This window comes from Felis catus, chromosome A3 (genome assembly GCF_018350175.1).
Source record: "Felis catus isolate Fca126 chromosome A3, F.catus_Fca126_mat1.0, whole genome shotgun sequence".
Lineage (NCBI taxonomy): Eukaryota > Metazoa > Chordata > Mammalia > Carnivora > Felidae > Felis > Felis catus.
The window spans coordinates 108,726,976-108,749,677 of record NC_058370.1 but is presented as its reverse complement, the minus strand read 5'-3'; the positions used below and the strand labels follow the sequence as shown (position 1 = coordinate 108,749,677).

General features: G+C 44.3%; 2 protein-coding genes across 5 annotated transcripts in view; one reads left to right on the top strand and one right to left on the bottom strand.

Moving 5' to 3' along the window:
• The window catches only part of LOC101096974 (tetratricopeptide repeat protein 39B-like), a 39,347-nt gene extending 28,458 nt beyond the window's left edge, over window positions 1-10,889 (top strand). Inside the window, exons 3-5 of one of the 2 annotated variants that reach the window (XR_006595797.1) lie at window positions 7,683-8,015; window positions 8,984-9,066; window positions 10,692-10,889. The gene's annotated coding sequence lies outside the window, so the exon portion shown is untranslated. Of the gene's footprint in view, window positions 1-1,079; window positions 1,926-7,682; window positions 8,016-8,983; window positions 9,067-10,691 lie in introns of those variants that run through there. The other variant, XR_002741250.2, reaches the window with a different exon arrangement.
• DHX57 (DExH-box helicase 57) overlaps window positions 5,262-22,702 on the bottom strand; it is a 54,680-nt gene continuing 37,239 nt past the window's right edge. For all 3 annotated transcript variants that reach the window (XM_006930350.3, XM_019827654.2, XM_019827653.3), the window contains exons 16-24: window positions 22,150-22,350; window positions 20,271-20,547; window positions 16,088-16,183; window positions 15,916-15,999; window positions 12,693-12,827; window positions 11,697-11,771; window positions 10,889-11,023; window positions 7,750-7,950; window positions 5,262-5,922 (exon numbers count right to left, since the gene is read on the bottom strand). In XM_006930350.3, the coding sequence (XP_006930412.1) occupies window positions 5,779-5,922; window positions 7,750-7,950; window positions 10,889-11,023; window positions 11,697-11,771; window positions 12,693-12,827; window positions 15,916-15,999; window positions 16,088-16,183; window positions 20,271-20,547; window positions 22,150-22,350 (1,348 nt within the window). In that variant the 3' untranslated portion in view covers window positions 5,262-5,778. The remainder of the gene's footprint in view (window positions 5,923-7,749; window positions 7,951-10,888; window positions 11,024-11,696; window positions 11,772-12,692; window positions 12,828-15,915; window positions 16,000-16,087; window positions 16,184-20,270; window positions 20,548-22,149; window positions 22,351-22,702) is intronic.

Here is a 22,702-nt window from a genome sequence, read left to right as displayed (position 1 = left end):
CAAAAGGTGCCCTCCTCAGTACCCATCACCCACCCTCCCCTCCCACCCACCCCCCATCAACCCTCAGTTTGTTCTCAGTTTTTAAGAGTCTCTTATGCTTTGGCTCTCTCCCACTCTAACCTCTTTTTTTTTTTTTTTCTTCCCCTCCCCCATGGGTTTCTGTCAAGTTTCTCAGCATCCACATAAGAGTGAAAACATATGGTATCTGTCTTTCTCTGTATGGCTTATTTCACTTAGCATCACACTCTCCAGTTCCATCCACGTTGCTACAAAGGGCCACATTTCGTTCTTTCTCATTGCCACGTAGTACTCCATTGTGTATATAAACCACAATTTCTTTATCCATTCATCAGTTGATGGACAGTTAGGCTCTTTCCATAATTTGGCTATTGTTGAGAGTGCTGCTATGAACATTGGGGTACAAGTGCCCCTATGCATCAGTACTCCTGTATCCCTTGGGGAAATTCCTAGCAGTGCTATTGCTGGGTCATAGGGTAGGTCTATTTTTAATTTTCTGAGGAACCTCCACACTGTTTTCCAGAGTGCCTGCACCAATTTGCATTCCCACCAACAGTGCAAGAGGGTTCCCGTTTCTCCACATCCTCTCCAGCATCTATAGTCTCCTGATTTGAGAACTTGAATTTTGTAGTGGAAAACATTAGCAGTATTAGTGTCACATGCAAATTGTATTTCCTTTTTTTTTTTTAAGTTTATTTATTTACTTTGAGGTGGGGGGTGTTGGGGTAGAGAGAGAGAGAGAGGGAAAGAGAATCCCAAGCAGGCTCCCAGCTATCAGCACAGAGCCCAACGAGGGGCTTTGATCTCATGAACTGGGAGATCGTGACCTGAGCCAAAATCCAGAGTCAGATGCTCAGCCGACTGAGTCCCCCGGGCTCCTCAAGTACTCTGTATTTTGGTAACAACGTGATGGACTCATAAATTCTTATTCACACAGTACATGTTGATTGCAGTTGATGTGGGCATAACTTTTCAGAGAGATGTGTGGGCATAATTTGTATCTGACTAGTAACTAATAGCCAGACTTTGTAAGTGGTTACCTATCTATTTTTTTTAAATAGGTTTTCTCCACCTTGGCACTACTGACATCGTGAACTGGATAATTTGTTGGGGGGGGGGGGCTCCTGTGCATTGTAGGGTATTTAGCAGCATCTCTGGCGTCCGACCACTAGATGCCAGGAGTACACCCCGATCCCCACTCAGTTGTGCTGCCTCCAGATACCGCCAAATGTTCCCCAGTGGGCAAAATTGCCTCCAGTTGAGAACCACTCGTTGAAAACAAGCAAAATCTACATTTTCTCCTGTGAGGAAACCTCCTTATGGTCCTTGTACATGATAAGGTCCTGTATTATAGTTAATCGACCTCCATGGACAAATAGAGTCTTCCTTGAAAGGTTAGCAGATACTTTGGAGACATTTGAAACCCAAGGATGGAATGAGGCAAACTTACTAAAAGGGGACTCTGGAGAAGTAAATGAGTCGTTTTAGCTACGTTATCCCGTTTTGAATTATTGCAGAAGAAAATCAGCCGTGGATAATCTCCCCTTTATAAAACAAGTTCAACTTGGAAGGAAAATTAACTCCTTCAGGACATTTTCAATAAAGCCTAGGTTGGAGGACGTAGCAGTAACTGCATTTTCTGCATAAGGAATAATAATAAAAAAACCTTCGCTCTTTGAAATGCTTCTGTTGAAAATGTTTATTAGACACATTGTTACACCATATTTAGGAATACCGTATTTGTCATGTCAGGGTCGTCATCCTAAACAGATATTCATTGCTGGTATTTATAGGAAGTTGCCTTTTCAAACAAACCCCTTATACTGTCTTTTGTTGCCATTTCTTTCCTAAAATGTTGAAATACAGGAGGAAAAATCCAGTAAACTGATTTTTTTTTTTTTTTTTTTGAAAGAGAGAAGGCACAAGTAAGCAAGGGGCAGAGAGAGAGAGAGAATCATTCCCAGGAGGGGGAGAGAGACAGAGAGCGAGCTCATGTCTGCCCAAAGCAGGACTTGAACTCACCCAATGTGGGGCTCAAACCCACGAACTGTGAGATTGCGACCTGAGCTGACGTCAGATGCTGAATGATTGAGCCACCCAGGCACCCCCGTACGTTGATTCGAAGTCATCGTCCTCACAGCTGTCTCACTGGGGCACCGCGTCCTGGCTTATTTATTCAATTAGCTGGGCTAGAACTGACTGGGGAGTAGACTCCGGGATGGTCCCCGTTAGGCAAAGAAGGCAGAGGCTGAACCGTCTGTGGGAACAAGCTCGTGTTTGGGCTGCTGTCCTGTATCTTTATGAAACACGGATGCCACTCCTTCCTGCTGGTCCACATGTAGGGCACTAGTGATTCTCCAGCAGAACTCTTTCTTTGCTCTTTGACAAAACAAATTATTAAAACATTTAAGATTTGAAAGCACTTTAAGGATTAGTGATTGGCCACAAATCCTATTTAAGACCAATCTCTTTGATATTATCATTGTGGGGGCGATAACTTAGAAGCTGGCGAGAAAAAGTCTCTCCCGTTAATGATTCATCGTGGTTAATGGTTTACACAGTCATTACGTAGCTTTACATGTGTGAGGCTGAAAGACATTGAGTAAGTCTATCACTCTGGAACAGTCTGAAACTATTGCCGTGACAATAAATTGTATTAGCTGGCTCTGTATTGTTTCCACCTGAGGCACTCCGTACTGTGAGTCCTCAAATATTGACTGACACAGTTTCATGACCAAGTTCTAACTTCTGAAAACAATAGCTCACCCTGTATTTATTAACCGCCTAAATATTTTAAGCAAACTCCACCCCCTGCATTTAGGAGAAAATAAGCCCTAGGAATTATGCTTAATTCTGGCATGACGTAGGAGGAAAGAGCCATCGTCTGCCCAGGCTTGTTCAAGCACAAGGGCAGTGGGAGCAGAATTCTGTCCCCGGAATCCTCATTTATGTGGCAACGAAGTGAGCCTCACAAGACACCCTCGGAGTGTCAAGCCCGAGCTCACCAGCTCTCGGCCCAGCAACTGAGACAACGCAGCAGAATGCAGTCCTCAAGAAGCCAGCCTGGGCCGCACCTGAAAACCACACCGTTGGTCCCAATTTGCTTACCTTTGCTATATGTTTTACAGAGTGACTTTCACAATGTCTTATTTTATGATACCCTCTTAGGGACATATTCAAACCATTGCCTGGAAATGAAAAAGAACACTGACCACATGCTTGCAGACCCACAGTCTGTGTGCTCTGGTATATTATTTAAACTGCTCAAGTGACAAAACGGAAGGGTACAGACCAGAATTCATTCCTCGTCAGGGAGTTTGAATGGTAGTATTCAGATATGGAGCTCAAGCAGGAAGAAGGCACTTTGTCAACCTATGACCACCTCTGTGAGAATGTTGTTACCTATTCTCATTTCCTGAGAAGTCCCCGCAGACATGCACTACAACAGTGTCGCAGACTAATTTTGTAGCAGGTACTGCATCCATATTATTTCCTAGCTAGGTTCCAGTAAAACAAATGTTTGAGAAACATTTACAGAGTTCTCCAGAAAAGAACATTAAATGCTGATCATCTTTTACAGTTTTTTTTTTTTTACAGTTTATTTAGAGGGAGAGCAAGCAGGGGAGGGGCAGAGAGGGAACCCCAACGGGGCTCCACATGGTCAACGTAGAGCCCCACGTGGGCCTTGAACTCACGAACTGCAAGATCATGACCTGACATCAAGAGTCAGATGCTTTAGACACCCAGGCTCCCCGATGCCGACCATCTTGTTGGGGCTTAGAAATCTGGTGTCACCTTGAAATGCTACACTGCACTCTGATCTTCAATCGCAAAGAAGTAATCCTATTTCATTGATCTCATGTTAGTGATGGGGCTTAAGAAGTTTAGTCTTGCAGGTGAGGATTTTTATGTTGTTTTTTTAATGTTTATTTTAATGTCTATTTATTTTTGAGAGAGAGAGAGAGAGAGAGAGAGTGAACAGGAGAGGGGCAGAGAGAGAGGGAGACAAAGAATCTGAAGCAGGCTCCAGGCTCCAAGCTGTCAGCACAGAGCCCGACATGGGGCTTGAACCCATGAATCGTGAGATCATGACCCTAGCCGAAGTCTGGCACTTAACAGTCTGAGCTACCCAGGTGCCCCAAGGATTTTTCTTATTCAGCACCTTCAGTCAAGGCTTCCCAGTCTTTTCCACCTTCTCGCCCATCTGTAAAACGACTTGTGCGACTTGTGCGTTTGTGCCTGGCTGCAGGTGGCCAGCCCACGATGACTGCCCCGAGGGGAGCGATTGCTCAGTACTCTCAATGGATGGTTTTGTTGTTAACTACCACCCGGCCAGCTGGCCAGTCGTATGCTGTGCTGCGGACTCGTGTTGAGAGCTGTGGGTCCACTCAGGCCGATGGCTCGATCTCGGGCAGCCAATATGAGCTCCGTTACGGCACCAAGAGTCCACACTGGTTTAAAAAAATGTGTTAGGACGGTTTTCTCCTGCATTTCTCCTGAGCAGTTCTGTAACATGAGCCTTGTTTCCAGGGCAAGTCAGAGCCTGAATGCTGTGGGTGCTGTGCATATGCGTGTCTTTTATTTAAAGTGATAACGTGAATTCATGCCTTTTAAAAATACTACTTAGAATCTCAGCTCTTCAAGTGCGCCAAAGTTTAAACATGCTTGGTAATGACCGTTTTGGACAGTCCAGGAGGTTTTCTGGAAACTGAACAGAATACCTTAAAAAGTGACCACCCTTCACTGCAGTGGTTTTGCTGATTCGTTTGAATTCTGTCTCTAGTGTGAAATCTATAGTGACTCTACCTGAGCGCTAGACAAGCACAAGAATATTTTTTTCTACTCAGCCCTTCGGGATTCTTCCTGGCCACGCTGAAAAATGTCCAGAGGCAATGTAAATGTACTCATGGTTTTTCAACATGCTGGCTCCCCATTCACCTAAGTGGTGGTTGAAAATAAGCAGTCTCGTGGAAGATATTTTTATGGCTGTAAATCTGACACTAGCATGGCAAACTTTTCTACATCGACCGTGCCAACTCTGCTCTGAGAATACCATCAAAATTCCCCTTTGGGTAAGGAGGAGTGTGGCCATTAGATCTGGGTGTGTGCCTAAGAGAGAGCAAAGATTCCTAAACGGAAAACCTAAAACAGCACGAAGACACCTAGACGGTTCTGCTTTCGAGAATATGAACGTTAAAGGTGAGACCAGCTTGCATTCTAATAACAGAGAAGAGCTCTTTAAGTTTGTTTTTTTAGGTTGACCTTTAATGAGTAAAAGTAAAAATCCCTCACAAGTCAAGTTTGCTTTGTAGCCAAGAGCCTAAAATGAAATTTTAATTTTTCTTGCTCACATGATTTTTTTTTTTGTCCTTTTTCTGTTCTAACTTCTTTCAGATGAGCCGTTATGATAGAAAAAACATTCAGTATTTCTCCTCATGCTCCTCCCTCACCCTAGTAAAAAGCAGGAGAAAAAAAAAATACATAGAATAAAACAGAATTGTATTAAACATTCACTTTTGTGTTACTGGGTGAATTTCCTTCATTCCAGGACAGTCCCAGAGAAAAAGACAGGCAAAGCTGGTTTTTCGACCGCCTCACACCGACACTCCAAATTGTGCTGGGAGCGCCCCTGCTCGGTCTGGGGGTCTGGGAGGCTTCCCTCGTGCGCGGCGCCTCAGGGCTTGGCTGGAGGTAGAGGTGCTGCCGTTATTTCCCAGGGGAGCACAAGGGGCGGGGCAGGCGCTCTCCTGAGGCAGGTCTTTATTGTGTGGTGACAAGTTTCACAATCATGCTGATGATCCGGGATCCTCGAGGACACGTACACAGATCTGTGCTCGGGTTTTTTATCTTATCCTGGAGGAGCTGGTCAAGTTCACAACGAAGTTCCTTTACTAATTCGGCCACCTAAAATGAAAGTTGCAGTGTAAGCAGCGCTTGGGTCAACGGGGGAGGGAAGGTTATTACAGGAAACATCCCAGTGATGATTATCATTATTCTAGATTGCTGCTATTAATTTTACCTCCACGTGGTGGGGGAGGAGAAACTAACACAATTTATTCTAAAAGCGCTTCTAAAATTTCTTGATGGAGGTGCCTGGGTGGCTCAGTCGGTTAAGCGTCTGACTCCGGCTCAGGTCATGATCTCACAGTCCGTGAGTTCGAGCCCCGCGTCAGGCTCTGTGCTGACAGCTGCAGCTCTAAGCCTGGAGCCTGCTTCCGATTTTGTGTCTCCCTCTCTCTCTCTGCCCCTCCCCCACTCATGCTCTGTCTCTCTTGCTCTCAAAAATAAAAAATTTTTAAAAAGTTTTAATTTCTTGATGCAGCTATAGGAATGTTCACTCAATGTCCACATCTCCTTTCAAGAAAAGATTAAATCTGAAAGCATGGCTTTTATGTAGTGTTCTCCATATTAAAGCCTGGTCACCTTTTATAATTTGTTCCAAGAGGAGAAGCAGGAAAATGGAAAATTAAAAATGGTAGATACTAAGAGAAAAAATCTCTAGCTTTAGGATACATTCTATGCTTTGCTGGGGCTAATGGCTCCACATTCTTTATGGCATTTTGCTCGTGCTGCTGTTGGAGCAGGCACTGGAGAGGTCTTCCCGACATGCTTTGCCCCTCCCCCGTCGTCTGGCCACCGTGCAGTTTGTGCCCAGACGGAACTCAAACGGGCTCGTGCTGTGGGCTTTGCCAGAGTGAAGGCTCAGGTGACCCGGGCCTTACAGTTTATGACACTCCTTTGGCCACAACAGTTGGTTTAAGAGAGGAGGTTTCTGGTCTCCCCTTCCGGACACTACACTGCAACAGACGTGAGGCCGGGGGCTGCCGCAGCCATCCTGCCCCCACAAGGTCAGCCAGCCTCTCATCACCCAGCTGCCTGGCCTTCCGGAAACTGTACTGGGCAACACGACGGCCACTCGTCACATGTGGCTCATCCAAGGGCCACTTTGAACTGAGATGTGCGGTGAGTGCGCACAGTCCAGATTATAAAGATGTCGCATGAAGAGTCAGTACGCCCTTATACGATGATACGATGACATGAAAACTTTTTAGATGTGTTAGGCTACATAAAATTAAGATGAACTGCGCCTATTTGTGTTTTTCAAATATGGCTACTAGAAAAATTGAAATTACACATGTGGCTCATGTATTTTTATTGGCCTGTGCTGCTTTAGATATTACAGTTCAACGTGCCAATAAATTCTCTTTAACGTTTGAGTTGGTGTTTCTGCTTCTTGCCATCTAAGACCTCTACCCGATGCAAATGTCAAAATGAATTTTTATTTCCTAAGCGTATACTCTGCCTCCAGTGTCTCTGCAGACACTCCAGTAGTGAACACGTGAGACCTGACAATAGACAATTCAGACCCATTACCTTTTTTTTTTAATGATAGTGGTGGAATCAGGGTGATTTTTATTTATTTTTGCTCGTCTGTGTATTTTGGGACTTTTCTTTGGAGAACGTGTGTTATCTGTTGAACAGTTAGGAAGGTCCAACGTCTCGCCTGCAGCTTCTGTCCTGAGCCTCCCACGCCAGCCCGTCCTGGGCTCCCCTCCCAGTGCCTTCCTGTCTCTCACTGAGGCTCCGGGCCTGGGCTCCGTCCGTGGCCCGCTACCCTCTCCTCATTCGCTCTTTGCCAGCTCTGCCGTCCTCGCTCCCTGCAGGAACCCGTCTTCTCCTCAAAGCCCCTCGGGGCCCCTGTGCCTCCTAGACAGGCCCGCCAGCCCTTACCTGATGGGAGGCAGCCGCGAAACGGATCCAGCCGTCATCCAGGGACACGACAAACGCTCCTCTCTGAAGCTGCACGCTCACCTGGCCTCCCCCGAACAAGACCAGCGGGTACACGGACACCATGCTGCAGTCTCGGATGAACACCCGACTTGTTCTGATCTTTTCGTGGTACACCAGGTAGGGGCTGTCAAAGTGTCTGACCTGGAACAGAAAACCTCAGATGTGGACACCGGCAACCGAAGGGGAACCCCACCCATTCCACAGATGTAAGCACCACCTGGCCATCTGGGGCTCCCCAGATTGTCTCCGGCCCGAACCTTCCCCCCGAGACCGGACTTATACAGCGACTGCCCTCTTGACGTCTCCCTCTGGACGTCTAACGAGCATCTCAGACTTAGGTTCAAAAGGAATTCTTGATTTTCCCACTCCTTTCCAGCAGCATCCCCTCCAGCTCAGTAAATGATGCATCCCTCCTCGGCTGCTCACGTCCCAGACTGAGAAGCCTTCGACTGCTCTTTCCCCTCACTCCATCGAAATGGTCACTAAGTCCTGTCGCTTTTCAAAATACATAATGAAACGACATATTCTCACCACCGGTATGGCTCAAACCATCATCAACTCGCACAGCCCACTGCCAGGGCTTTCTAAGTGCTCGCTGGGTTTCTGCTTCGCATCTTCACGGTCTCTTTCCCACCCGGCAGCCACCATGATCTTTCAAAAACGACACCCGCCAGTGACTTCCCAAGAATAAAATCCCAAATCCGTACCATAGCCTACAAGGTCCCACACAACCTGACCTGTGCCTGCTTGTCTTAAAACACGTGCTGCTCTTGCACTGATTTCCTCTGCTGGAATGTTCTTCCCTGACCACTCTGGGCAAAATGGCCCCTCCCCTATCACTCCTAAAATCTCTTACTCTGTCCTATTTCTTTTTTTTAATTCTTTTTTTAACATTTATTTATGTTTTGAGAGACAGAGAGAGACAGGGCACGAGCAGGGGAGGTGCAGAGAGAGAGGGAGACACAGAATCAGAAGCAGGCTCCAGGCTCTGAGCTGTCAGCACAGAGCCCGACGCGGGGCTCAAACTCACGAACTGTGAGATCATGACCTGAGCCAAAGTCGGTCGCTTAACCGACTGAGCCACCCAGGCGCCTCACAATTTCTATTGTTCTATTTCTCTTGATAGCATTTGTTACTAAGATGAGATGACTTGTTTCTTGCCTGTCTTCCTCAGCAGAGCATAAGCTCCCCGAGGGCAGAGACCCAGTCTGTCTAGTTCACCTGCCCGCAACAGGGCCTGGAAAAGAGAAGGCACTGGTAGGTACCAAAGGATGCACTGCATGAATGTCATGATGAACTCAGAAGAGGGGTAGCCCTAACTCAGTCCTCTGGCCCCTAGGTACGTATGCAGCTGACAGCCAGAGGACCTCCAGGTCCTCCAATTCTTCTGGGCTCTCGGAGATACTTTTCATGCTTTGCGGACACGTTACTCAGTAGTTCCAGGGGGCCGAGCAGCCCAAACACTTCAAACTCTCTTCCCCCATCCCCCATCCCCTGTCCCCTGTCCACCCCCCCCCCCCCCCCGCGCACCCCCCCCCAGAGCTTTACTGAGCATCTGCTTTGGGCCGGGTGCCAGGCTAGCCAATGAGGACATAGAAATGAATACACGTCCTGTCTTTAGGAATTTCACAATTCCATGAAGACGTACCACAAACCGTAAAATAATGGGATAAGCGCAACAGTGGACAAAATGCACACCTCGTGCTGGTGGGACAGAGGAGCAACTTCGAGGGGGAGGGACCCCGGGGAGGTGGTTTTTAATGGAAGCTCCAAGGACAGGTAGGAGCCTGCTGAGAATGGGACTGTCATCCCAGGCTCCGAGGGAGTGCGTCGTACATCATGGCACACAGAGTGACGGAGGAGTGACAGGGGACATGGTAAAGAGGGGCAGGTGTGGAGGGTCGGATGAGAGTGTATGGGAGCCTCCATATATGAAGAGTTTTAAGCAAGGGGATGATATGACCAAACGGAGGTTTTGTAAAGTTAATTGTGGCAGCAGTACTGTAAAAGGTGGGAGAGAAAGGACCAGAAGTCAGATCGTTACAGCACTCCAGGTAAGAGGCGGATGGTGGGCTTTGAACTGAGGCAGGGCGGTGGGGAGAGGACGCGCAGGCACATCTGGGAGCGTCGACAGGCAGAACTGCTGCCCGGCGCCCAGATGGACTGGAGTGAGGCGAAGAGTGGCAGGGTCTCTGTGCGCGGGGGCCTCCGGCTGGGAAGGTGCTGTTTGCCCAGGACAGGCGAGAGAGGAGAGAGGAGAGAAGTGGGAGACAAGGAGCCTGAGCCGACTGGCAGGCGTCCGGCTGGGGCTTCCAGCAGGAGGGCTCAGGACAAGCCCAGGCACAGGGAGAGCAAACTGGGGGCTCTGTGACAGCTCCAGGTGGCAGTTTGGAACCACGGTGTCGCGCTCTGCGGGTTCAGGAAGAGTAAGTGCTCCGCGGTGAGACAATGAGGACGAGGGACAGAGCGCCATTTCAGAGCAAAGGAGAGAAACCAACAAAAGGGGTATCGGGTGGTGATGGGAGAGAGAGAAGGAAGTGGTATTTCAGGAGCAAAAACACATCAAAGATGGTTTCAAGAGGATGGGAGGTTAGCAGGGTTGAATACTACACTAGAGTCACGCAGGAGGAGGACCAGGGAGGGGGTGGACCCCAAGGAGGTCACAAGTCACTTCTGGGGCTGGGAGAGGGTGTTGGCAGCAGGCAGGAGGGGGTGCGAAGTGAGGGAGCGCCAGCAGCAAGCGCCCATCACTCCCTCCCTGGTCAGGCGAGGATTTAGGGATGTGATTAGATCCTGACTGCTTAAGTCCCCGCTGCAAAGACGTAAGCTTACACTTGAAAGCAGGCTTGAGCGTTTTTTGTTTTTTTTTTTTTTGTATCCAGTAGAATTTTCATCAAATGGAAATAGTCTTTCCAAACACAGTCCAATTTCCAGTCTGTTCACGCTTTCTCAACCTTCCCCAAGTCAGTGGTGCTGCTGGGGACAGCAGGTGACGGGATGAAGTCTGCTGACTAGAAGGGGCTGTGTTGCTCCCCTGAGACCTGCCCTATGCAAACGTGAGTGGACCCGCCATTCCAACCTGATAGTTCACCGAGGAAGGGTGAATGTGCACATATCCATCGTTCTTGGTGACAAACTTCAGCTCCTCTGATTTTGGTTGCATTCTGACAGCTCCGGTACTGGTCTTGTGAAATTTGCCTTCTGGGCTTTTCACCTAAACAACAGGTATTCACAAAAAAATATATATATATGACATATGTATATTTCCATTGGAAAACGAGCAATGTGTCAGACGTTCATTGCAGATGTCAACTGAGCATTTAACAAAACGTTAAATGAAAAACAATTTCGTACTCTCACAAATTCAGTCTTTCTAAGTTTGACAAGGGCTGGATAATTAAAACTCAGGTAAAAGTCCGACAGCACATACAGGTAGGGTTTTCCAGAAAGCTGGCCACAAGTGGTCCCATGGCAAAGCACTGACTTGTTTGATTTTGTTCCTACCTAACCGTGGTGCAGAGTAGAGACCGTAAGGAAAACTATAGTAGAATCAAGTTTCTACCTAACATAAAAGGCTAGTTATGTACACGTTGCCTGACAGGATAACATTTATGTCCATTTAAATTTCTAGTATGTCAGAAGGATTCAAAACAAGCACCTCATTTTATACAATAAATGTGTTCTTGAACAATGTTATCTTAACAAATTTGGATAACTGAAGCACTGGAAATGTATACAAAGTTTAAAAGGCTCTGTGTGTGTGTGTGTGTGTGTGTGTGTGTGTGTGTGTGTGTATCTCTTTAAGGTGATTAATGTGTATGTCTTAACTTAAGTCCCTTGGCTACGAATCAAAGAAGTGGGAGGACCCAGGAAAAATGTTTTGTTACCTGCACTACATTTGGATAAAGAGCAGCACACAGCATTGCTGATATCAGCTTGGGGTTCTCAGCATTTGAGTTTGCCTAGGAGAGAAAGACAGCATTGATCTTATAAGTAATGTGGCCACTTCTGTTTGTACCCTGGAACTTATCATCACATTTCACTTGCTTTCTATCTTAAAACAAAACAAAACAAAACAAAACAAAACAAAACAAAACAAAACAAAACAAAAATACCTTATTTCTATCCTTGTGCTGGAAAAACTCTTCCTTTCTAAGTAAAAAACAAGGAAAAGTAAAAAACCATATGCACATAGGGCCCACTCCAAGAAGCCCACAGTTAACTCTGGGTCTCTGCAAAGCAATTACAAAGCCAGTGCTCCTAAGGATCCGTGGAGACAGACTCTGGTTCAGGAGATGGTCATAAATTGCAGAAAGTACTAACTGCACTGAGAACAGCGGGGCATCAGGTTCGTCTTGAAGAAGTGTTCTTCCTGTGGTCACAGAAAAAACTATCCTTGGTTGGAAAAAGGCTGGTGTGATTTAAGAAGACATTACTGAAACATGTTTCACCTCTTATGGGCTTATCAAGAACCAGCATGAAAATTAAAAAAAAAAAAAAATAGTAGCAACAGGAGTGCTACTCCTGCGCTACAGGTGGCGCAGTCGGTTGAGTACCCTTTGTGGGTTCGAGCCTAGCATCAGGCTCACTGCTGTCAGTATGGAGCTCGCTTCAGATCCTCTGTCCCCCCTTCCCCCCACCCCTCCCTTGCTCTCGCTCTCTCCCTCAAAAATAAATTAGAAAACATGTTAAAAAAATAGCAACAATTAACAACAACAACAAAAAACCCTTTTGTTTTTTGGAGTGTTTACCTGACACTTATTGTGGAAAGAAAATCAAGAATGTCACTAAGCCCACTGCTCCTAGTGCTTAAGTGAATAAGACCTACCAATGTTCCTGTGCTGATTAAAGAGAAATAACAGCACTAACTACACATTCTTTACCTCTTCGCCTGTGGCGTCCAAGATACCGTCTCCTGCTTGGGCCCTTTTCTCAATTTCCCTTGCTCTGAGTCCCTCCTTTACAAAGCCGATGTCTGATAACAGTTCAGTGAATTGTCGTTTGAGGCTGGCCATTTCCTGAAAGAAGTGGGAAAAAATATTCAAGCACAGGCATCAGCAAATCAAAGGTAAGTGCAGGGTCTTTGCTTCAGTGGCTAGTAATGAGGCTCATCTGGGTTCACCAAATAGGTACGAAGATTATCTTGTCTGGTCATTTCCAGAAGGGCAGTTTTCACTTAGGCAAATCGGCAGAGAGAGTGAAAAGAGTTACACAGACATTCACCAACTTCATAAAACCCAAGGATCATTTATTTGACTTAGTTCGACATTTAAAAAAACACATTCATTGGATCTGGGGTAGGTCTGACTTCCTGGAAATTCTCAGGACAGCAAAAAATGTAGTTTACTTTGTTTGTAGTTTACTTTGACCCCGGCTCAAGGTGCCGTGACATCATCTGATTTTTCCAACTTGCATTTCTGCTCAGATCCTCGTAGTTCCTTACCGGAGCCTAGAGTGTGCCCTCTCAATGTGTGCAGGACACCCAGCTCACTCACCCAGCTTACTTAGAAAGTAAGTAATAGAACTTACTTTCTATTACCTTATGATGTCTCTGGCTCACATCTCTTCCTAGGAATAAGGATATTATTAAGTGGTTTAGATTTAGATGTCCCCCTGTGTAACTGAGCACAAGTGTGAGAAAGAAAAGAACAGACCTCTTTTTCTTCTGACTTCTGTTCAAGCATAGGCTATGTATCAGATGATGGGGAAGAGGTTAGAACCGTCAAAGGAACTGAGAGCTGAGCACTATCTTGTCTCCTGATGACAGTTCAGGTATTTTCTTGGAATATCTCAAGTACGCATGGATAATACAGCAAAATAGAGCTAGGACTTCTCTATCATGACAAGGTTTTAATTGCTAATCTTTTTTTTTTTTTTTTTTTTTTTAAATGTGTGTTTTTGAACGAGAGACAGAGCATGAGTGGGGAGGGGCAGAGAGGGATACAAGGAATCCGAAGCAGGCTCCAGGCTCTGAGCTGTCAGCCTACAGCCCGATGTGGGGCTCTAACTCATGAACCATAAGATCATGACCTGAGCCTAAATCGGATGCTCAACTGACTGAGCCACCCAGGCACCACCCCCCTTTTTTGATAGTCTTAATCTTAATGTCTTTAGTGAGAAGAGGGAACTCTGATGGGCATCCTGAAGAAAATGTATAAATAAATTTAGTAAGAAATGTAATTTTTTTTTGTTTATTTTTGAGAGAGAGGGAGAGAGAGAGTGGGTGAGGGGTAGAGAAGGAAGGAGACGCAGAATCCGAACCAGGCTCCAGGCCCTGAGCTGTCAGCACAGAGCTGGATGTGGGGCTCAAACTCACAAACTATGAGACCATGACCTGAGCCGAAGTTGGACGCTTAACTGACTGAGCCACCCAGGCGCCCCGTAAGAGGTGTAATTTAAAAGAAGTATCACTTTACACTTAAATGTTAATGACTTGAGGAAAGATCTATTACTGCACCTCACATATAACACACCCTTCAGACCAGTGGTTCTCAACGCCAGCTGCATACTATCACCTGGGGTGCCCAACAGACATCAACAGATGCTTAGGCTCTACCCACAGAGATCCAGGTGTAACTGGCCTGGGGTGAACCTGAGTGTGTTTACTTATTTACTTTATGAATCTATTGTGATTGACAATGACTGCTTTTGATGAACTTAGAATGTATCTAGAGCTTTTCTCCTCTCCTGGTGCCTCACCTCCAGGCAGAGAATGAAGGCAAACAGTGGGATGCTCCTAAGGTCTTACTTCATTGTAAATAACCAAATTCACTCACTCACGCATTTCTTCAGTGAATCTTTACTGGGTGCCAGCTATGTGTTAAGCAAAGTTCTGGCGCTGGGAATACGGTAAGGTCTCTGCTCTGTCGGAGCTTGTGGGGTAGAGAGATAAATATCCAGGCAGTGGTAAGTACTAAGGACATAAATTTTGTGTTCTACTCCAAGACGTCTTTTAATATGAAAATAAACTCCTTCCCCTTGAAGGAAAAATAAGATACGGAAAGGGAGGCAAACCATAAGAGACTCTTAAATACAGAGAACAGACTGAGGGTTGATAGGGGTGGGGGGTCGGGGGAAGATGGGTGATGGGCATTGAGGAGGGCACTTGTTGGGACGAGCACCGGGTGTTGGATGTAAGTGATGAATCATGGGATTCTACTCCTGAAGCCAAGACTATACTGTATGTTAGCTAACTTAACAACAACAACAAAAAAGTCCTTCCCCTTCCCAGCCTCAAAATCTTTGAGTAAAACAGATGCTTTGCAAAGATGTGTACCAGCATTAGTCTGGCTTCGCAGACCACTTTGGAAAAGGGCCTACAACACTGTCACAACAGAAGACAGAACCCTCTCTACTATTACAAGATAATTAACTTTCTCTTTCTTGTGCACTCGTTATTGACATCGTAGCCTCTGACGGTCATAAGAAAAATTAAAATCCAGTTCAGTATTCGTTGTCTGGTTTTGAGGAGAAGGTGAAGAGTTTGGGATGCTCACTGTCCACTTTGAGAACATCATGAAAGCTATGGTCCCTCTCTCCAGAATAAAGCACATATGTACAAGCATATACTTTTGTGCACAATTTCAGGGGTTTATGGACACAGGTTAAGAATGCCTGGTATAAGGGCGCCTGGGTGGCTCAGTCGGTTAAGAGTCTGACTGGCTCGGGTCATGATCTTGCGGTTCATGAGTTGGAGCCTGCTGACAGTGCACAGCCTGCTTCAAATCCTCTCCCTCTCTCTCTCAAAAATAAATAAACATTAAAAAAAAAAAAAAGAAAGAAAGAAAGAAAGCCTGGTATAGTCACTGAAAAAGCTGACTTCCAGTAAGCAGTGATCTGCAGAGTGCCTATATTCTATCCTCCACGTAAGTAAACACAAATTCACTGAAAAGAAGTAAAATGGGTCAGTTGGACGGTTCAGCACAGAGGGCCTCATGTGAGAGGATGTGAAATAGGAGTGTGTTTTACACAGCTGCTAAAGCCAAGCGTATTCCAGAAATAACACTTTCAATGTCAAGGGAGGACAAATAAGACAAAGTTACAACACCCTCTGGTGTGCCCCTGCAATAAAACGAACGTAAACAAACTGCCACAGCAACAACTCACCTGAAGAACTCTTCCGGACAGGAAGTTCTGTCTGCAGTAATTGTAACTTGCACGCATGCCTTCTTTCGTACTTAGCTGCCATCCCTAAGTTTTGAAGAAAATATAAGTGAACTTACTCTGTCTTTGCTGCCAATTGTGGTAAAATACCTCAGCTATGAGGTTAGATACTTACCTTATATGCTCGCAGAAGGGCCAGATAATCACTGTTGGCAAATGCAAATTCTAGCTTTTTCTGGTTAGCTTCCTCTTTTTTATCCCAGGGAGACACCTAAATGAGGAAAACCAAGTTTGAAGGGCACATTTTACCTGAGGTTTCTTTTCTATTTTTCTTTTTTAAATAATCACTGCCTTTTATTTTATTTTTTTAAGTTTATTCTGTGAGAGAGAGAGAGAGAAAGCACATACAAGGGAGTGAGGGGCAGAGAGAGAGGGAGAGAGAGAGAATCCCAAGCAGGCTCTGCACTGTCAGCACAGAGCCTGATGCGGGGCTCAGTCTCACCAACCATGAGATCATGACCTGAGCGGAAACCAAGTGTTGGATGCTTAACTGACTGAGCCACCCAGGCGGCTCAAGATTTTATTTTCAAATAATCTCCACACCCAACAGAGGACTCAAATTTACAACCCCTAGATCAGAAGTCACATGCTTTTCCTGACTGAGCCACCCAGGCGCCCCTACCTGAGGTTTCTAATGGCACTTTCCCATGGCTGAAGCCAGGTGCCTTGGGAAGTGTTTTGTGCGGATCACAAAGTAGACAGTGAGTGGCTGATTAAAGGCAAGTGTGGTGGTAACAGGCAAGCTAATAGTCCTATTGCCCTTGAGTCTCTCTGTCCATGCAAACCAAGCTCTGGCGGGTCTTTTAGTTCCTTGTGCCAAGATGTCATGTCATCAAAGAGCCACTCATTCTAAAAGCCAGATCTAAACTCTAACATTCTGTTCGTTTTGGGGCGCCTGGGTGGCTCAGTCACTTAAACGTCTGACTGTTGATTTCATCTCAGGTCATGATCTCACGGTCCATGAGATTGAGCCCCATGCGGAGCCTGCTTGGGATTCTCTCTCTCTCTCTCTCTCTCTCTCTCTCTCTCTCTCTCTCTGTTCTGCCTGTGTGTGCTCTGTCTCTCTCTCAAAACAAACTTAAAAAAAATTGTTAACTCTGTGGTATCTTTATTTTACAATTTCTTATTCACTCATCTTTTATGCTTGAGTCTCCCCTACTTCCATACCCATAACTAATGTTTTTTTCCTATAGACTAATACCTCTTATGAATACAGATGTAAAAATTCCTACCAAAATGATGAAAAGAACAAGGCTGCAAGACTCACATTTTTAAATTTCAAAACATACTATAAAACTAGAATAATCAAGATAGTGTGGTACCGGCATAAGGACAGACATTCTACTCAATGGAATAGAATTGACAGTCCAGAAATAAACCCATATATTTATGGTCAACTAATTAAGTAATTATTTATTTTTAGTAATCTCTACACCCAACATGGGGCTCGAATTCATGACCGTGAGATCGAGAGTCACACACTCTCCCGAATCAGTCAAGTGCATCCCAGTGGTCAACTGATTTTTGACAAGAATGCCAAGACCATTCAATGGTGAAAGAATAGTCTTTTTCAACAAATGGAACTGGGACAACTGTACAGTCATATGCAAAAGAATGAAGTTGGGCTCTTACCTCATGCCGTATACAAAATTAACTCAAAATTGACCAAAGACCAGGGCGCCTGAGTGGCCTAGTCGGTTAAGCGTCCGACTTTGGCTCAGGTAAAGATTGCATGCTTCATAAGTTCGAGCCCCGCAATGAACTCTATGCTGACAGCTTGGAGCCTGGAGCCTGCTTCAGATTCTGTGTTTCCCTCCCCTGCACTCTCTCTCTCTCTCTCTCTCTCTGCCCTTCCCTCACTTGCACTCTTTCTCTCAAAAATAAATAAACACTTAAAAAAAAAAATAGACCAAAGACTATAATGTAAGAGCTAAAACTATAATACTCTTAGAAAAAAATGTAGGGATAAATGGGATAAATCTTCATGACTTTGGATCTGGAAATGGATTTTTTTTTTTTTTTTTTTTTTTTTTTTTTTTTTTTTTAGTATAGTTGACACACAATGTTACATTAGTTTCAGGTATACAACACAGTGATTTGACAAGTCAATAATTGATACATTATGCTACGCTCACCACAAGTATACCTACCATCTGTCACTAGACAATGCTATCACAATGTCATTGACTATATTCCTTATGCCCTGCCTTTTAGTCCCATGACTTACTCATTCTGTAAGTGGAAGCCAGTAACTTCCGTTCCCCTTCAGCCATTTTGGCAATGGATTCTTTAACTATGGCAGTGGAAGCTTGAGGAACAAAAAACTGGGTAAATTGGACTTCATCAAAGTTAAAAACTTTTGGGTTTCAAAGGACATATCAAGAAAGTAAGAAAGGTAACCCACAGAATGGGAGAAAATATTTGTAGATCATATGTCTGATAAGAGACCTGTATCCAAAATGTATAAAGAACTCTAATGAATCAGTAATAAAAAGATGAATAACTCAATTTAAAAATGGGCAAAAGGGGGCGCCTGGGTGGCTCAGTCGGTTAAGCATCCAACTTTGGCTCAGGTCATGATCTCGCGGTCCGTGAGTTCGAGCCCCGTGTCGGGTTCTGTGCTGACAGCTCAGAGCCTGGAGCGTGTTTCGGATTCTGTGTCTCCCTCTCTCTCTGACCCTCCCCCGTTCATGCTCTGTCTCTCCCTGTCTCAAAAATAAATAAACATTAAAAAACAACAACAACAACAAAAAATGGGCAAAGGATCTACACAGACATTTCTTGAAAGAAGATATACAAATGGCAAATAAGCAAATGAAAAAATGTTCTCTATCATTAGCTATTGGGGAAATACAGATCAAAACCACAAATTCACACCCCCTAGGATGATTATAATAAAAATGTTAGATAATAACAACTGTTGGTGAAGATGTGGAAAAATTGCAACCTTGATAAAATGCTGGTGGAATGTAATATGCAGCTACTCTGGAAAAAAAGTCTGGAAGTTTCTCGGAGAGTTACCATATTTGATCAAGTAACTTCCCTCTGAATACCCAAGACAAATGAAAACATATCTCTACATAAAAATGTGTACATGAATGTTTACAGGCAAAGGTGGAAACAATCCCAAGTGTCCATCAGTGCTGGACAGATAAAATGAGGTTATGTCCATTCACAGGAGTATTGTTTGGTAAAGGAATGAAGACTGATTCATGCTATAACATAGATGTACCTTAAAAGCATTATGCTAAGTGAAGAAGCCAATCACAAAAGAACATACATTATATTATTTTACTAATACGAAATGTCTAGAGGAGGTCCATCTGTGAAGGCAGAAAGCAAACTGGTGGGTGCCTAGGGCTGCAGTGGATGAGGGTTTTGAGGGGAAAGAGGGAGTGACTGCTGAGGGGTTTCTTTATGAGGTACTAAAAATGTTCTAAAACTGACGATGGCGAGGACTGCATAATATTAAAAACTTCTGAATGTACAACTTAAATGGGCGAATTATATTTCACTAATGCTGTTTTAAAAAAGTGATCTGGGGAGCCTGGGTCAGTCAACTAAGCATCTGACTCAGTTTCGACCCAGGTGGTGACCTCATAATTTGTGGGTTTGAGCCCCCTGTTGGGCTCTACACTGACAGCGCGGAGCCTGCTTGAGATTCTCTCTCTCCCTCTCTCTCTGTCCCTACCTGCTCATACTCTGTCTACAAACAAACAAACAAACAAACAAACAAAAGCAGGGATCCAGTGTATTTTATGCAGGGGCACCTTTCGCTTGCTTGCATTTTCTGATTTTTCTTTCTGTTTTTTTATTTTTAAATTTTTAAAAAATGTTTATTTTCTGAGAAAGCGAGACACAGTGCAAGCAGGGGAGGGGCAGAGAGAGAGGGAGACACAGAATCCGAAGCAGGCTCCAGGCTCTGAGCTGTCAGCACAGAGCCCGACGTGGGGCTTGAACCCACAAGCTGTGAGATCATGACCTGAGCCGAAGTCAGACGCTTAACTGACTGCGCCACCCAGGCGCCCCGTTCTGATTTTTCTTTAATGAGCAAGGATAGTGGATACCATAAAAGGCACATTTATGTTATTTCAGTAAGTTGGATCTTCAGTTCTTAATCTTTACTTGGGGCATGGATTTCTTTGAGGATCAGACAAAAGTTAAAGACATTGTGACCTAAAGAAGTCCCATATATCACCCTCACAAGAAAACATGTAGGAGGATCACATAACCCTGAAGCCCCCATGGTCCCCTTAGAGACCTAGGGACTCCAGTTTCAATGAATGTTGTTTACTTACAAAAGGAGACTTAAAAGCCAAGCTGGCGGCAATGGTGAGGGCAGGATCCAAGCAGCGGAAGATAGACCCAAACAGCATCAGTTTGCCGATTCTCACGTCCACCGGCAGGGAGGCCAGGTGATACCCTAGAGGGGTCAGCTTTTCATCTGGAGTTAATGCTCCTAAGTCTCGTAATCGTATTTTTGAGGCACGGAGAGAATCTGGGTGCGGCGGCTCAATGAGCCGAGAGAAAACAGACTGGAGACTGTGAGTGCTAAACATCTCTAAAATTTTAATTCTACAAAAAGAAAAAAAAACATAATGCGTCCATTTTATTTCTGGAGAGATGACACAGAGGAACAAGCTTCTTTCTTGAACGAAAACAGTTGCCAATTTCCAAGGCACATGCTTTCATAAGCTAGACCATGCTAGGTGAAATACATTAAAAAAAAAAAATCTCTTATGTCTTCTAGTTCTAGCAATAAATTATAGAAACATTTTCAAATCCTACCCTGAAACTTATGGGAATTCAGGATAAAATTCTGTCTATAAACTTTCAAAATGCTTCTCTCTATCAAATATGGGTTCAAATTATGAAACAAGTCAAATGACCCATTTACTCTTTCCCACATCTGAAATTGTACCGTAATTGCTGATAAGCTTAATCTGCAATGTGTCTTGCCTTGAAGAGCTACTCTTTTAAATTATGAATTTAAGCAGTTTTCAGAAGAAAAAAAATATATATATACAAAATTTATTTATTTCACTTATAATTCCTTTTTAAGCTGTCAACCTAGAAACATAGTTGTTTATTTTTACTAATTTTTTACTAATTTTTACTAATGTATATGCATTTGGTACCTAGCTTTCTCCCACTTCAACTCCCTAGATATTTCACTTTAAGACATGCATGGACAGTAATCCACTTACTTAGACTTTAAATGAAAAAAAAAAAAGATAAGAAAAAAAGATGAACCATGTTGGCCTATATAATTTGCCTATTTCCCCACTGCTGTATATCTGAGTTGTTTTTAAATCATATGTGCCACATATATTACATTTCCCCTCTCTCGTCCCCTCTCGTGGGTCATTCCACTTCCAAAGCTTTCTCAAGTCCCTTCACTCCTCATCTGCACTATTACTACCTTAGTAAGGTATGTGCCTGCCCAACTTCTTAAGACCTGACTGTGGACACTTAAAAGCAGGGCCTGGGTCTTGTATCCTACAGTAGCTCTAGTGCTCAGCCCAACCCCTGGCAAATGGAAGGCTTTCAAAATATACCTGCTGGATAAGAGGAAAGCTATAACATCTTTGTATAAGTAATTTGCTTTGGGTTATTATTTCATGGGCATATTCCCTCATAGGGACTGGGTCAGAGGGCATGGATGGTTTGAGTTCTTACAGAACACCAACCACATTTTCAGGAAGGTTGAACCAAACGTTCCCTAGCTTCAATAACACTAAGTTTGATCATTCATTCATTAAATCCTCTTTTATGATATTTGTTCTTGTTTGTTTATCAGCTAAATAATGGTGTTTTCGAGTTGTTTTTGTTCACTTTGCTCTGATCACGAGGCTGTAGACTTTTGACCTTTGATGATTCAATATTGGTATTGCCCCTAGCAGAAATTTCTTGATAAATTAGATCACTTTCCTGACTTCCAAATATATTCTTAAGCTCTATTTTAGGGCCATTGTTTGCAATGTAAGAGATCTTCGTGTGCAGAAAGTTAAATCCAATGGTAAAAGCAACACTGAACAGCTCCTTTTTTGCAAATTAATGAGTTCATCCATGCCCACTCTTGGCAAAATGTCTTCTACTAAGAAAAATAAACCCACGGAACTTAGGGTGAGAAACATGTAGACCTTCTGGAAGCAGAACAGAAAGATCAAGATGTACCTCAGACACAGCTGTTCCAATGGCACTCTTTGTATTTCTGGTAGCTGCTGCTTTAAGAGCTGGTGATTGAAGTGATGGCTGGTAAATAAATGGAAGCAGACCCCAGAAGCAACACGGCCTGCTCGACCTTTTCTTTGCAGAGCATTGGCTTGAGAGACAAAAGTATCCTCCAGGCTTTCCATCCCTTTGCTGGCATCATATCTATAAGAAAAAGAAAATGTAGAGAAGAGTTTTTTATAAAAACATGGGTAAGACCCGACCTAGCACGGACAGAACAAATGAACTACCTCACTTGCAAGGAAGGACAGTGTCCTGTGTGTTCCGGGAATAGTTCAGCCCCTGGACGGAGCACACAGTGCTGTTTTAAGTGGTATCAAATGCTACTACACATAGTTCCTTTATGCAACCTTTTCTCTTTTTTTAAGTTTATTTTATTTATTTAGAGAGAGAGCAAGCAGGGGAGGGGCAGAGAGAGAGGGAAAGACAGAGAATCCCAAGCAGGCTCCATCAGCACAGAGCCTGACGTGGGGCTTGAACTCACGAACCGCGAGAT